Source organism: Barbatula barbatula (genome assembly GCF_947034865.1).
Source record: "Barbatula barbatula genome assembly, chromosome: 8".
In the NCBI taxonomy this organism is placed as follows: domain Eukaryota; kingdom Metazoa; phylum Chordata; class Actinopteri; order Cypriniformes; family Nemacheilidae; genus Barbatula; species Barbatula barbatula.
In genome coordinates, this window is record NC_136771.1 from 13,411,591 (window position 1) to 13,428,112 (window position 16,522).

At 39.5% G+C, this 16,522-nt stretch overlaps 1 protein-coding gene across 2 annotated transcripts; it reads right to left on the reverse strand.

Moving 5' to 3' along the window:
* Window positions 1-141: 141 nt before the first annotated feature.
* anos1a (anosmin 1a) lies at window positions 142-15,825 on the reverse strand. 2 transcript variants are annotated; one of them, XM_079461534.1, is made up of 14 exons: window positions 15,544-15,825; window positions 13,071-13,118; window positions 7,490-7,552; window positions 6,532-6,754; window positions 6,173-6,357; window positions 5,962-6,091; window positions 5,650-5,846; window positions 4,820-4,961; window positions 4,556-4,672; window positions 3,689-3,777; window positions 3,176-3,347; window positions 2,764-2,981; window positions 2,312-2,456; window positions 142-2,090 (listed from the first exon to the last, which is right to left on the reverse strand). In XM_079461534.1, the coding sequence occupies exons 1-14, from the start codon at window positions 15,721-15,723 to the stop codon at window positions 2,041-2,043; spliced, it is 1,959 nt and encodes a 652-aa protein (XP_079317660.1). In that variant the 5' UTR covers window positions 15,724-15,825; the 3' UTR covers window positions 142-2,040. The 2 variants fall into 2 exon arrangements, 1 of the variants encoding a protein (XP_079317660.1); XR_013786977.1 differs by having other exon boundaries at window positions 1,151-2,090; window positions 2,751-2,981; window positions 15,544-15,787.
* Window positions 15,826-16,522: the final 697 nt, after the last annotated feature.

Consider the following 16,522-nt stretch of genomic DNA (forward strand, 5'->3'; position numbering starts at 1 on the left):
TCAAGAAGCAAAATTGATTGAGATACAAATATTGTATATATTATGTAAATATTATATGTATACTGTGTATTATAAAAATATTGTAACATATCTCAAAGTTTAATGTAAAGATTTTCTTACCCCATTCGATTTTTCTTGTTTAATTCAATAATATTTCCCAGTTTTTAATTATTGCAAGATTTCTTAAAACATTTTATAATACATCAAGCTATTTCTTTCAAAGTGTTGTTACTTGAAAACAATAAAAAAACTGAATTGTCCTGTGCGATGCTCCCAAAGGGAGTGGAATAAGAGACATATTTCATATTCTTATAAAGACTACCCATAAAAAAAAATCAGTGCATCAGCTTAAACCAAGCACAAACACGCATATACATGAAAATTACATGTGAGGTACATGAGCATATGGAAGTCATACTAGATTACCCAAACAAGCCACATGTAATATCCATCCCATGATACAATCTTAATGTGTGTAGATGGGAATTATATTAAGAAACAGCTGTAGGCTAGTGCATCTACAGTATAGAAAAGCTTACAGAGGAAACTAATGTAGGCAATATATGCCATATACTGTCTCCCATCTTTCTGCTATGGCATTATTGTAAAGGGTAATGACAACAGGACATATCAATAAACTGTATTACAAACAGCACATATACACATGCTTCCATGTTACATAAGGGCCTGGTGTGGAGCTGAATTCTAATGAAAGTGACTAGAGAGCCACAAGAGCTGCCTGCATAGATATGTGTATGTTTGAGTAACAACACAATTGTCCCTTGAGCTTAGGGCTTTACGACTGCTTGGTTTGCGCGCACACACTGAACTATAGAAATAGAGGCAAAACCCTGTCTAGCTGCATCAACAGAATGTCTCTTTCCATTGAAAAATAAACCCAATTATGTTATTGCTATAGGCTGGAAGTTGTTTGCCAGTGCAGGAGAGAATATGATTGTTTTGTATCAACTGGAAGTGTTTTACTAAGAACACTTGTCAATGTTCAGATGGGATTCGTGTTTTTATATGGATGTTCTTAATGCATTTTTAATGGTAAAGATTTGACTGCCATGTCGCTCGCAGTGTGGATACACATGCAATTTTATATTCACACAGACAGCACTGTTACGAAGCACACGACCAGTATTATAAAGGGAAAACAAGGTTAAACAGATTTAATCATATAAAATATGTACATTAATGTGTATCATCCATGGGAATTTACAAATATATTTATACAAATTCTCCTAGCAAGGGTTTGTTTGTGAACGATGCTGGGAAACCGCGCACGAGAGCACATACATTCATGCACATACATACTGTACATCTTCACACACATGGAAAGTTACAAATCCACGTAACACATTTGTAATGCATACATAAATAAATAAAAACCATATAGTATATACAGGAATTACAGGAATGCAAACAAACATCTCCACAGCATATTGAGCACACACCACAGGACACCCTTATAAAAACTCCTTTATACCAGAACTGGAATTCATTTCTCATCGATACCTCATTTGCTGCTATTGACACGAACAAGCAGAAAAATTCCATGCTGAACAAACACATGCAAAACCACAAACAGTACTGTGTCAGGCTTATTTACAAGTCAAACCGAATTAGACATCACATGCGATATTGGATTAAAGAGGCTCCGTTTGCAGTGCTTATTATCATTTTTAGGAAGGTTGAAATTCAAAGAATCTCCATATAACCACAAGCTAACAGTTTCAAAACCATTCATTATCTGCACTTCAATTGTTTCTTGTTTTATCATATGGCTTTTGCTATTGATGGTCAGATCTTTGTTGCATATTCGATTCTAATTAGTTTGTGGAAACCCCACAGGAAATTACTGGACCCTCAGATATCATAACATCAATATGATCTTCTCATCACAGCAGGTCCCTGTGATACGTTCGGAGGCAGTCGACTGGCTCAGGTTGAAACGCATATAGCCGTTCTTTGGTTCTCCAGGTTTTCTGTCTTCCTGAGGAGTCGGATCTGGTTTGAATCGTTGCAATGTGGTTTTCAGTGCCGTTCTATCACCGACCTTAAATGGTGTTTCTTAATCCGGGGTTCTACGGGGTAGAGTAAAGCGACACCTTAAAGTTAAGAGAGAACTATTCATCTTCTATACAGAACTTATTCATTAACCTTTCCAACAAGAATGTCTTTTCAGACCTCCCCTATTAAGATTTAGACTTACGGCTACAAGGTTGTCATATAAACTGTGAAATGAGTAAGGGAATGAGTCCTCTCAAGAATCATGAGCTGCATGGTGTAACTATAAAAAGCTTACTATAATGCAGGACTGGCCTGCCTTGAGCTGGTGTCTGGAAGGTTCTGGAGGTTACTGGTCCTTGTCCTCCTGTACCGATTACCTGGACCTCAAGCCTATAGAGAGACGCAAGCTGAAGACCAGAGACTACCAGGATGTTACGTTCCTAAATGCAGGCACAGGGAGAAATTTCTAAATCAAATCATAATGTCTGTGAAGTTTTCAAAAATCCAATTACGCTGTCTAAGAACTTTGAGGCACACAGTCAAAACGGATACAAACTTCAATGAAATAAAATAGATTTTTGGTTATTACATTTAGTAGTTTCTATGGTAACCTACGGAAATGATGGTCGAGTTTAGAAGAGCTGGTTTATGCTGACACACCAGCGTGGAAAACCCAACATATTCTGACAATCACATATTCTTTAAAACATTTCATTGTCACCAATTATCTTTACCGTCATGACTTACAGGAGGCAGGATCTGAGACTGTGATATGAGACTGTTGGGCAGATTATTTCTGCGGCTCTCTGTGATGACCTCCGCCCATGTGACCTGGTAGCCCGTGACTTGCTGTGGGGGTTGAGGCATTGCCACCACCCATGAGAACAGGCCCGTCACGTTTCCCATGTAGACAGAAAATGCTGCTGTCAGGTTCTCTGCCTTGATCAGGACCTTCTGAGGAACCACTGCATTAAGAGAACAAACAGAATCACGTAGGAATCACGCGACACAGCATATTGAATGTGTTAGCCTGAAGGCACATTTGGGAACATTCCTTATAAAAACACAAATTTAATCTTCTGAAAGGAATGGTTTTGTAGATGACAAGTAATAGATTTGAGCAGTACGGTCATCTTATTTTATTAAATCTCTGAATAACCTGAGGCAGTGGAACAGGGAATGGCTTTGGGGCTCTTGCTTTGAATGGTTGCACAGGAGGGTGTGTAGAAGGTTGTGCTCTCCGCCTGTGCTCGAGCCTTTGATCCTACAGGCTGGATGATCACGTTGTATTTGCAAGAGAACTGAAGACCAGGAAGGCTGGCGAAATTCTCCTGGTCAACGAGATGAAAAGAAAGCCAACGTGAGAAATATAATGCCTAAAAAACATTCGGATGAAATCTACAGTTCGTGTATTGCAAAGCACAGGAAGAGATTTCACTGTTTCTATGCCGATAAAGACACTCGTTTTCCATTTTTGATTATCTTCCTCTCTCGTGATAAATCACAGGGACGTCAAACCATAAGGGACGTTCCCGCACATGGTTAAATCATGCACCATGAAAGATCAATGAACAACACATAAATCCTCTCTCTGGAAATCCATCTTATGTACGAGCTGTCAAAATGTGGCCTCACACCAGTAGGGAGGAAAGAAATGTTCTTGACTGGTTACCTGGGTGATGAGCTTTTCCTGGGTCCTGGATCCATTGTGACTGCAAAACTCTGGAGACCACTGTACACGGTAACGATTCACAGTGGGATCTGAAATGCAAAATGTATTAAAGACTCTGTCTACATGAGTGAACAATGCAAGATTCATGCCCTCTTGTTATTTCAAACCTTTATGACTTTGTTTCTTTTGCAGAACACAAAAGGAGAGATTTCAAAAAAACGTTGGTAACAGAAAACCGTTGTTCCCCATTGACTTGCATTGTTTTTGTGTCCATACAATAGAAGGCAATGGGGACAGATGTTTTTTTTTCTCAACATTTGCAGAAAAAAGACTTTACTATATCTTTTACCATAATTTTAAGCAACATAGACATCATAAATGGGTAATGTCATTTGCCTCTATTAAATCACCATGTTATGCGCATTTTGGAAAAATGTAAAAAAATATCCTGACATGAGGAAAAACTGTTTGAATGAGATATCCTTGCAGAGTATAATGTGAATCTGTATATGCACCGTTTTGCAAGATTTGGCAAGTATTAAGTTATATGTTTTCATTTCCATGGCAGCTTTTATTTTGAAGTTTAATAAACGATCAACTCATCACTCATTAACAGAATGAAACCATTGAATGGTAAGCTGCCGAAAAAAGTTAGGCCAAGAAATGCCTCATCAGTTCATCAGCACAAAAGCAGGTCCACAGTTATTTCAGAAAGTTGTTTTTATAACTTTCAACACACAAATATTGTTCTTTATTTACCTACACAAAATTAAAACTTTATTGAACAGAAAGCATAGCTCTTAGCGAGAAATTAAATGCAGACAGCAGAACAGTTTTCTTAGACATGATGTATTGTCTCTGTCATACCTCCCTTTTTCCAGTAAACCCGGACCTGAAGCTGTCCATCTTGATAGAACGGTGTGCCCACGTCTAACAGATCTGACTGGGGCTTTACGAAAACTGGGCTGACTATGGGTTCCAACTCTGTGTTACATCAAACATGGGGAGAACGTATAATGTTACGAATGGAAAACATTTACAGCTGTTTTTCACTGTATTTCACAACACCCAAATGAGTGCTATTATGTACCGAGCAAAAAATGTGCAGCAATTATAAGAATAGTTTCATACTGGATTGTCTCTGGTTTGTAGTAAACTGAAGTATGGCCTTGGAGCCCTTGAGGGGGACCTGACCCCAGTATGAAACTGCCTGCAGCTCCACTACGTAACTCCTGTTCTCTCTCAAGTCATCCAGCTCAGCATAGGTAGAGTCCTACACAAACACACAAACAATAGCATGCATTAATTGAATGAAAAAAGATGGGCTCCATATGAGAATGAAAGAGAATCCCATCATGTATAAATGTTTACCACCTAATCCTATAAATGGGAATCTAATCATGTATAAAGAAAAAAACTACTACTCTAATATTTTTTTATGAAGATGTTATACATTATGCCCTAGTGTACATTCAGCAAGGTTCTTTATTTTTCAGACTAAACTTCCAAGTCCCTCAGGACGTAGTACAACCATCTCTTGGATACCTACAGGGAGAAAATAAATAAACTCTTCAAAATGATCTCACTCAACACTAAACAATTCAGCTGTTATTGAGAGATTTCCTTTTCTAAAACAAAACTAGAATGGATATGTTGTTTTTGGCTGCATATCACATGGCGCCCAGAAGTGTTTGCATTTGCCAAGAAGGGTGATGCAATGTCGTACCACCCCAGTTCGACGTCTGAAGCTTTTGTATTAAGGGCTTGGTGTGATCAAAGGCCCGATCTCCAGTTGTTTATCTTGCACCATTTGCACCAAGATATCTAATTTGTTGTGGCTTGCAGTGGAGCTTAACACTCAAGGGGTTTTGGAAACAATCCAGTATATGAGAAGGTGAAGGAGGATGAGAGAGAGAGGGTGGGCAGAGAAGTGGAGAGTGCGGGGCGATGTTATGAATTACCCCATTGACTGTCTGTCTCCTTTTGAGTTTGGGCAGCACAGTGTGGTCGGAATAGCTCCAGGATAGTTTAAAGTGATTGACAGGGATGTCTAGGTCTGCAGTCAGGATCCAGCTGAGGCGGACGGATACAGAGCGATCTGCACCAGAGGTCATGTCGCTGACGTGGAGGTCAGTGGGTGCCAGAGGAGGGGCGGGATCTGAGAGGGGGCGACACTGATGTCAGTTACAAGCTAGAAATACTACTTAGTAATTACAACAGGACATAAACCAACAACTGCATAAAATCCCCTTAGATTTAACACGCAAACACACCTTTAGAGGATCTGAAGTGTCTACTGGGAGTGGTATATCCTCTGGTCCCATGCACATTGACTGCTGCCACCCTGAACTGATACCAGCGACCAGGCCGAATGTCTGTCAACCACACACGCTCCTCTGATGTCTACAGATGTATGAATATGTAAGCATAAAATGGTTGAAGAACGTACTGTAAGAAACCCATGTAACGCAAGTTTAGACTTACCCGTGCCACCACCTGCCACTCAGTTGCTCCATCTTCACTGGGGTGGATGCCGTAGTTCCATCTTCTCTGCAGAACGTTCAACACCGGCTCCGCTGAGACGTTGAATTTCGAGGACCAGCGCACCTCCAGCGCACCAGACTGTAGCTCCTCAAAGACCAGCTCCTTTCTAGGTTTAAGGGGAGCACCTGGGGATCATAGCAAAATGAACAGCTTGTGATATTTTATCTGGAGTAAACATGTTATGTCATTAACTGATAAAATGTTGATGCTGGATTTATATCCAATGTTTTCTAGCTGCAAAAGGCAAAACTATATTTATATACTACAGTTGTAGCTGTGGTTAACCAGCTGGTTCTTACCCCTGTAAAGATTCTTTGGGGACTGACAAGTGTGTCCACAGCCGTTCGGGCAGCACTTTTTCTGGGACGAACACTCTCCGTCTTCTTCACATCCCTCCACGCAGGCAGCAGCAAACCCGCTTGCTCTCTCTGGCGCTGGGCAGTCGCCCTGTTTTACCACCATCACTGATCGCAGAAACTCACAGCTGGTAACACATTCCCCGTGACGCTTGGGAAACGCGCGCTGAGGACATAAGAGATCTTTTTCATACCCGAGTCTTCCCTATTAAAGGAACCTAAAAATGAAAATTCTGTTCGTAAGCTGTTCCAAATCTGTATACGTTTCTTTGTTCTGAAAGATATTTGGAATTGTTCTGAGAGAATGTTTGTAACCAAACAGATCTTGACCACCGTTGACTACTATAGTAGTAAAAATAGCTTTATACATTTCTTTGTTCTGTTGAACACCAAAAAAGATATTTTGAAAAATGTAGGTAAACAAGTGGTTCTGGGGCACTTTCTCATTTTCCTTACTATGGGAGTCAATGAACTCCAATAGAAAGAACTGTTTGGTTACAAGCATTCTTCCCAACTTCTTTCTCTGAGTTCAGCAGAACAAAGACATTCATATAGATTTGGAACAACTTTAGGGTAAGTGAATGATGACAGAATTTGTATCTTTGGGCGAACTGTCCCTTAAGGATATTCATTCATATCACATTTGGTTGTAGCGCTATGTTCATTACAAGATGGTTATGAGATGTTATGTGTGTAATACATGTGTTGGTAATGAACGGCTCATTTAAATTTGTGAACACAAATGTCTGAAATGATGGATGAAGTTTCCAATCAGTGCTGGCAGATAATCAAACTAATATTCTTTTTTTTGAAACCCCTCTGTTCTAAAGGGGAACAGCTCTAAAATGTACCCGCACACCCCAGAAACTACTAGATCTGTGAAGACTGGTGCGGTCTGTACCTCACATAAATCTTGACAAGGTCCGTCTTTCAACTCCCAGGAGTCTTTGCATGGCTCCAGGCACTGTGAACAGACAAGAAAGGTCTGAGTATCAGAAATCTCGGTTATAAGGAACTATATAAGGAAGGTATGGCAAAGCAAAACAAATCTATCATCCTGAAGACCAATCTAGAGTTCAAATCATTCATCGGGTTCATATTAGTTGTTTCTGATAATGTGCGAAAGGTGTTTGATGACTGTCGTTACACACCTTTTCTTGGAAATGCCAGTGGAGAGATTTTATGCAACCTGGAACGTTCTGTGATCACTGACATTTGGATTCAGAATTGCATATTTCAAGCAATGCTGCTCTTTGCACACATGCCAAAAGTCTCTTGTTTCATTGCCTCCACCTGACTCTCTCTATCTCATTGTCCTTCACTCCCTAGCTCATCTTCTATTCTCTTTTCCTTAAAATTGACACTTCACTTCCTGCATGACTGAGCATGGCCGCCTCTGGGGAATTCACATTTCCAATTTCATGCCATGATGAGACACAGCGGTCACTGTGGAGCTGGGCCTAAATACTGCACCACAGTAGCCTGCTGGGTGAGAGATAGTGAACACTATACATTATGCTGATCTTGGAACTGTCTTTATTCTGAAGTTCAAATTTTCCATCAGCATGAATGGTCAACCTTTACAGCCACCTTTGCAAAACCTGCAAACTTCCTTCTGAAGGAGAAATCCTGCATGTGTCAGTTTCTTTTCGAGAGTTTGCATTATGATGTTAAGGATTTAATATGAGGAAAGGGCTCAGAATGAGGTGGAAGCATATATCCGTCGGTGTGTGAGAATTGTTAATATACGTGTGCTTGTGTGACTAAATTATGCGGACTGAGGTTATCCTGGGGCAATGTTTGGGAGCGAAAATGAGAGTGGGAAACACATTTATCCAGGAGGGCAGTAAAAATGCACACCTTTTAAAGACAGCACAGGCTCAGGGTGGTGCAGTCGTCGGAAACTATGAATAATGGGAGAGGCACAGGGGCAGTCCGAGGCGGGAAAGGAGGCAGTTTTATTAAGCTCAGACCAGCCAGAGCCCTGCTGTGATCGCCTGGAGCGTGAGTGCTCTAACCACACGAAACACTGTCTCGGAGTAGCTTGAGAGTGCAGCTGAGAGAATAGCGGTTTGTCTGCCTGTTTCCCGTACAAAGGAAATAAACTACCAACTCATCGTGCAAACACCACATTAAAGGGAACGTTCACTCAAAAATGAAAATCCAGTTTCCATTTATTGCCCCTTATGTTGTTTCAAATCGGCATGACTTTTTTCTCTTCCGTGAAACACCAGCGGAGATGAGGGACATCTCTGTTTTATGAACAAAAAGTGCAGATGAGGGACATTTTACTTGACAGCTGTGGCCACCATTTACTTTCATTTTATGAAAAACCTTTCAAAAGAATAATTTGCTTGGATATGCTTTCAATAAGGCCTTGCATAGATAGAAAGTCAGACAAGCTGCAGGTTTCACAAGGTTTGGGGTAAATACATTTAAATATATTGGGGTAAAAAAAAATATATGTGGCATTTCAAGCATTTGATCACTGAAAAATCCATTTAACAGTGTAAATATCTATATTAGGGGCACCGATATATGATGCACATCTTCAAATTCTATACTCTGTGAATATTTACTCGATGCAGAACAAACATCCACAGGCTTTATAATTTATCGGAAATAATTAATATTACACAGTAGATGAATTTCCCTCTTTATAAACAATCTCATTTAACCTCTACCATTGTAAACAAAAGCTTGTTCTGAGGCAGGCCGCATTCAAAACTCCGGTCCCATTTATCAGTCTCTCAACTACACCACACAATGGTCCACTCTCTTTGTGTAACAGCCCTATATGGTACATTGCATGGTAGAGGCAAAAGCACAACTATTTATCACGTGAAATATTCCAATTCTGGGATGGTGGGTTAAACTGCCGCCTCTTTTGGCAACAAGGATCACCTTTGTAAAGTCAACCCACACCATGCTCTGGTCCACTAAGAAGCACCTGTAATTTCCATGAAAGTTCTCTCTTCCAGTGACTTTAGTGTACCCCAGTGCCAGTTCGTTTTCCGCCCCATTTCAGGCTCAAATCAAGCATTTCCATCAAGCTTAGGAAAAAACATTATTTATGAACTGCGGACGTGGAGATTAAGCTTTTAATGTAGCTCTAGTTCAGCAAACATGCATTAATGTCCTGCCTCTGAAGAAGCTACACCAGCCAGAGGCTTAGCTATGCATGTTCTGTACTTTTTTTATCATTACTTGAAAAAAGTGAATTTAATGTGTAAGATTTAAGACTCCTGCTTCCATTTTTACATTTTCTCCACGTCAACAATTGTCCCATTGTGTCACTTTAGGAGAAACATATGAGCCAAACTCAGAACAACACTAAATCTGAAAGAGCACCACGTGAGCAACAGAACTGTCTTGGGATGACCTGAATGACGTCTGTTGTGGCCATGCATAATGCTTGCTTTGGGTCCAGTACAAACACATCTCATCCGCGTTGAAAACCATGCCTAGATAATAATGTGTCATAACCAAGCATCCCACCCATGTGGCTGATGCTCAGACAGATTGTTTTTGCCTTATTTAGTCTAAAGCTCTGAGAGGCTTTCCCATCAGCCTCGGGATTTATTTAAAGTGGCTGTAACTAATGTCAAATTTAAAAATATTGTAAACATCTTATTAAAACAACTTTCTCTCTTTATTTCACGCTTGCAGTGCCCCGCAATAGATGAAAATATCTAGGTTGATAGGTCAGATGTTAATGTTCAATGGTTAAAATACCCATGTGAAGCACTTTTTGGTTTTTAAAGCATAGTTTTACATAGTCAGGTGGTAAGTGAATTGAAACATTCCTATAACGGTGCATATTCCTTATAAATGAGCAGATTTGAAATAAAATATTTTGTATCCTAAAAAGTAAGTTGTCTCTCAAAAACGTGCATCTTTTTGTCACAGCCATAACAAAGTTATGAAAAAAAGAGCAAACTTGTGTATCAACTTAATTTAAAATAAAAAGCTTACACTGATATTTGTATGATGTCTGGGATCAGGGGTTATCAGGGGATTAGTAAAATATAAACAGATAATTCAATATATTGATAATACACATTTTCAGAGATTTACTATTTTACGTTTTGCATGAAAATGTACACTAACGTTGAAAGGTTTTTGGACACTTACTTATGTGTTCATACATTTGCCACAATTTAGAATAATAATACAATTTTGGAAAAAAACAAAGGGACTAATGTTGGAACAATAAAAATAATCTTATGTTACATTACATGTTATATTTCATCACCTTTTGACTACAGCTTCTTGAGGTCTCACCCTGAGATGCTTTTAAAACAAGTTTCCATCTATAATTTGCTCTTATTGGCTTGCTCTTATTCTTTAGCTCATTATTCAGTCAGTCGTCCATTTCTAAAAAAATAATTTAAATAAAATGTTAGTTTTTTATTTTTGTTTGCAAAATAATATTTTGTCTACTAAACTAATTTCAGACATTTAAGCATACACCTTCAGATCAAGGTTTTTTTTAATAATGTGAAACATTTCACTCAAGTGTCCAAAAACATTTGTCCGGTAGTGTAAATGTTGCATCCATAATGTTGAAATAGCCCTTCCCATTTTGGCACCTACCAATATTCTGAGAAGGAAAAAAGCTATGAGATTTTGAGTTGACAGTTTGAGTAGACCTTCTGCTGCAATGAGGTTTATCAATGGTTGTTTGTGTTCATAAGCTGAATTAGGGATGCACCATCTGGCCGGATACCAAGCTCATATTCTCGTACTCGTGAAGATACACCGATACCAAAGACTGATATCTCACGTGACATACCTGACAGAACTGAATGAACATTGCATATAAAATTATGTCTTTGTCATAATGTGTTTGAGGCTTTGTTGAGGAGTTGTTTGTAATGAAGAACCTTTTCTATTTTTATTCGTTTTAGTGTGTTATGCTTGGAAAATTGCCACCTCAACCAAAAAATACAGGTTCAGGCATCGGTATCGGCGAGTACCAGAAGAAAATGCCAGTACTCATTGCTAGTCTTTAAAAATGGTATCAGAGCATCTCTAAGCTGAATGCATATGTCAGTTACAAGATGCAATGGTAAACAAGGTTAGAAGAACAAAGGCTGCTTTCTGTGATGATATGGCTCTTTAATCACACAAGCACACTTTGTTGCAGGATTCTCACGAAACAGAATTAGGGATGAATGCGGTTTGAAAGCCAACAGGTGTGAATGCAGTGAGCAAACCACCAAAGTTATGGTGGAATCTTTATCTTAACAGGTCTAGCTATGAATCCCATGAGCCATACACAGAATTAATGGGAAATGACTGTGCCTTTTTCATAAATAGCCTGGGGGCTAATTTTGGCATATGTACATTGCTGTAAAGCTATGTTCATTCATATGCATTGTCCCTTTTAAATAAATAAATAAATAAATACTCCTTTCTGCATAGTACTAAACATAAATCCTAAAGCTGATCTTAATGTGTCTGCATACTGAAAATAAACAGCTTTATTATATGCCATATTAATGTCTATAAATATTGCTTTCTGACTTCCTACTGAATGTGGATTCTGTATGATCTCCAGAAAGTGTTTAAAAAGCATTGTCCTTATTTGAAGCCAATAGAGAAAACTCTCTGGAGAATGCAGGAAAAATCTATGAACCAGTTGGCCAAATGTTTTCATGGATCGTAGAAGAGAGGTCAGAACTCTGGCTGTTCCACAGAACTTACCCCGGGGGTGATATGAATACACACGTGCTGTGCTCTTTCCAACCATATGTGCACATACATCAATGCATACAAGATCTCGAATCCTTAAGCCGCCCCTCAAGCTATGAAAAGTCTGCTTAGCCGCTTAACCGTACATGCACAATCATGAACTGTTTTAAAAGATCCAAACGTCCAGATGTACATTCATTTGGGCGGCATTGTGCGGATTGTTGCTTATGTAAAGGAATGCAGGCATGGCGCGTTGATGGAACAGCTCTCATCTTGAACAATACATCAAAGGGAGCTTTACGTAATACCACAGTGAAATGTGTGGAAAATCTGCATTGGCAATATGTCAGTTCCATTCTCCTTGTGCTACCGGCATATTATTGTTATTTAATGACTGGGCTGCTAGAGCATGTTAATGTCCTCATTAGGAAAAGTGGGTTGAGTTTTTACTGAAATTAGCATATTGCCTGGCAGAAAAAAGTCAAAAACATTGGCTGTATAATATACAGTATGAATCAAAAAGCACAGTGTTTCAATTCCATTTGTATCGGTCTCATTACCAACGTGACCTCTAGCATTCTAGTGAATCATAATCTCATTTCTGTATGACAACCTGCTGGCTAGATATAATAGTCCAAGGCAATAACTGATACAGTAGCATTTACGATGATGTATGGTGTCATTACGGGAGGTATACAGGCATAGCAATGTTTTAAACTGACAGATCTGTGTTGGCTTTTATGTCAAGCTGCTGTGAAATGCTATGTAATTTTGACAGAAATTACCTTTGCGCACTGTTTATGGCTCTGACACCATCCGAGGGATCCATTACTCTGTGGACAGAAGAGGCAGATGGAAATGCATGTCAGAATTCTGTGATCACCCTTTCACATCAGGCAGGCTCATTTTAATGTGTCCCTTCTGAGCGGAGAGCCTTTTAACAGATATTTCCTATTATTCAGTCATTATTCTTATTTGTAAAAACTAAAACAACATTTGTGAAATTGCACATAAATCAGAACAGTCATTGTAAATCCCCTCACTTATTGAAGACGGCTAACCCTCAGCACTTAAACCTCAGATATCTTTCACCAGCAGCACACAACCTGTTTGCATAGCAGATCTCAGAATTTTCTATACTGTAGCATGTAAGGAGCTGTCAAAGCCTTTTGCGCCTATGAAGAACATAGCTGTTTCAAGCTTATTTGCAGGTTGGCATGCCAAAGGATACCTTTTGTGTCTAGAATAATGGGTATTTAATACAACAATAATAAAAGACAGTACAGTTTATTGCACATGGTGTGAACACGGAGGAAACCACACAATCATTCCTGCCAGATCGGGCAGCTATAGCCACTATAGGGAATAGGTCTAAACAGATCCATTTTAGCCTGTGGTGGAATCGGTGGATCCAGTCTGGAGCATGATACGGTCACGTGGACATGACACGTGCTTGCATCCAAACTACACAAATCTAATTCCTCAAGTCAAAAGGTATGTGTGAAAGATATCTGCAACTATTATTGCTTTTATAACAGATTGTATGTTTCAGTGACAAAAGCAGGAATGTACAACTGAAATACTTGCATATGCACTAACCTAACCAACAAATGTTTTCAGAACCGCATTAAATGCTCTGATCTCATGATCATTTATCACCGGTGATAGCTCCAAATACAAAATCGTATGCCACACCACAGTACGTCTTGACATTCAGCTCTGGCTGTTCAAATTAACCCATGACCCCAGTCTCAATTTGATACTAGAGGAAAAATGGTAATTGCCAAAATGGCTTCCCCCACTTGGGAGACAGCATGAGTGGGCTTTAGGGATGTAAACACAAAGACAACGATCATCAGATACCAAAGGCATTCATTTTAGTTCAGCTTTTGCTCATCCGGCAGAATGAGAGCAGCTGTTTGAGAAAACTAGCCGCTGTTCGAGTTTGAGAGCTTTGGAATGCTTTGAACACATTGTGGAATCGACGTTGAGACAATGAGTAGCTTCTAGACCAGTGTCTAATTTGATAACATCTCCAGAGAGACAGCTTGTCATAGAATAAAGCATTTGATAACAGAGACTGATGTGCATTGCTTCCCTCTTCACTGATGCCTGGCCCAGATAAACCACAAGACTGTCACTGTGATGAGCAGACAAGGCATTTGCAGATACAAAACTTAATTTGAATGGATGTATGCATGGATTTGGATACTTCACTGTTTCTTGGGGCACTTATTCTTAAAGGTCAGTGTAATTTCAGGCATGGCTTTGGTCATGTAGAAACATTGCATTATATCACCTTTAAAGTCAGAGAAAAGCTTGCTGAATATTTATAAAATAATCTTCTAATACTTCTTTGGAGGAAAAGTAAATAAATTCCCCCATCCAGTTGTCTGTTCGTGGGTCAGTGTCAAAAACTCAGGATAAAGATCGGGAAGGAAATTAAAATGAAGATGAATTGAATAACAGTACCAAGGGAAGCAGACGACCCCCACATCAAAAACTCATAACTTTTCATAACTGTATAATATTTTATCAATATTGTATTCTGTATTTATTCTAACTGTATATCCTGCACTTGCTAATTACACTTCTGGTTAGACCTAAACTACATTTCGTTACACTGTACTTGTATATGTGTAATGACAATAAAGTTGAATCTAATCATCTGAATCTAATCTAATCACACACACAGAGAGACAACACAAACCCACATAAAATATAAGAGGGACACACACAGGAAGTCTCTAATACACACTCCCACACTCATCTTCCACTGCACCCACACCCCTCCACAGTCTGTCATAACCAACATAAACAGAGTTGCAAGTAACTTTAAACTTCTAATGAAAACCAGTGTTGATATTCAGACTGGCAAAGATTTGTTTTCTCTGTAGTTTTTATTAAATACATATGTTTGGTTATAGGCAGAATTCCACTGGGTAATGAGCTGGTGAGTGACTTTACCTGTATTCATTTATTGCTGTACATATGCAGCTCTACAAATAACAGCTTCGCAGTACTGGAAAAGTGCAGGTGTAGAGTGATGTTACATTTACTCAAAGCTTTATACATACTAGACATGAGACAATAGATGCTCTTTTTTGGAGTTTTATGAATAGCATCTAACATATCTGACCGTATAATATGAATATTATCTCCTTAAGAAGAACTGGGATATATAACCGAATTTGTTATCCCTACATATTGAATTATTCCACGCAATAACATTTACTTGTTAACTTCATTTCACTTTACCTGGAAATGTCTCGTGGAGAGCGCGATGCGCGTACTGTGAAGGCTCAGGCACCTGGCGGCACACCTCGTACGGAAAATACTGCCAAGAGCTGAGGACGAGTCCTGACGCTTCAGGACAACAAATTCGCTGTTCAGTAACAGTGTAATCCCCACGCACAGACCGGTAAACGCGCCGCGCATGTTGGCGAAATGCAAGTGCTCTATTGGAACGTCTACTGAAGCGCGTCAAAGTAAAACTGGACGTGTCGTGCAGGCGCTTGATGCAAATAATGAAAGTTCAACGAGCGCGTGTGGGCGTTGCCTGCGGAGAGGCGCGGGCTGCTATTGGCCCGTGAGATACGCGGGATCAGGTGCACCGGGAGAACACAGCAGCAGATGTTTGGTGGTGAAGATGACATACACCGTTTATGTTACGGAGCGCGGCTCTCTGTGGATTATTCACGTTAAAAACACAATCGTCTAGTACGAACATTGGGTGTATTAAGAAGCAACACTATGAATTAGATATTTTTTAAGCGAAATAGACTTTGGACAACCTCATATTAATGGCTGTTTACGCATGTGGCAGACGCTTTTATCCAAAACGACTCACACTGCACTATACATTTGTTTCTAAGCATGTGCAATCCCCTGGGATTGAACCCACGACATTGGCGTTGCCAGCTTCATGCTCGTCTAAACACTGCGCCACGGGAAAGCTGTTTGCGCAAATCATTTGGAACCTGTTTCGATTTGTTGTGTATTTGAGCCACTCAAACTATTAAACATTCGTAGTGTGAGACACTTGTAACTGCTGCCATCTCTTGGTGACAGCTTACCAGCAGACCAGAGAAATGGCACACAGAGCTGATTTCTTGCTTTTATCAGAAATGACCTGGTTCAGTCGATTATTTCATTTGCCATGAATGAAAGACAGATTATTTGCCCTTGACTTGTTAACTCACTCAAACCTTAAAAAACTGTGGAAGGATCATTTTTA

Bases quoted from the DNA above. Each gene is read 5' to 3' on its own strand.
- anos1a (XM_079461534.1), bottom strand. From the start codon at position 15,723: ATGCGCGGCGCGTTTACCGGTCTGTGCGTGGGGATTACACTGTTACTG. The intron at 13,119-15,543 runs GTAAAGTGAAAT...TTCTGTCCACAG, and splicing joins TCTCCACGAGACATTTCCAG to AGTAATGGATCCCTCGGATG. The intron at 7,553-13,070 runs GTAATTTCTGTC...GTCTGTTCACAG, and splicing joins GCCATAAACAGTGCGCAAAG to TGCCTGGAGCCATGCAAAGA.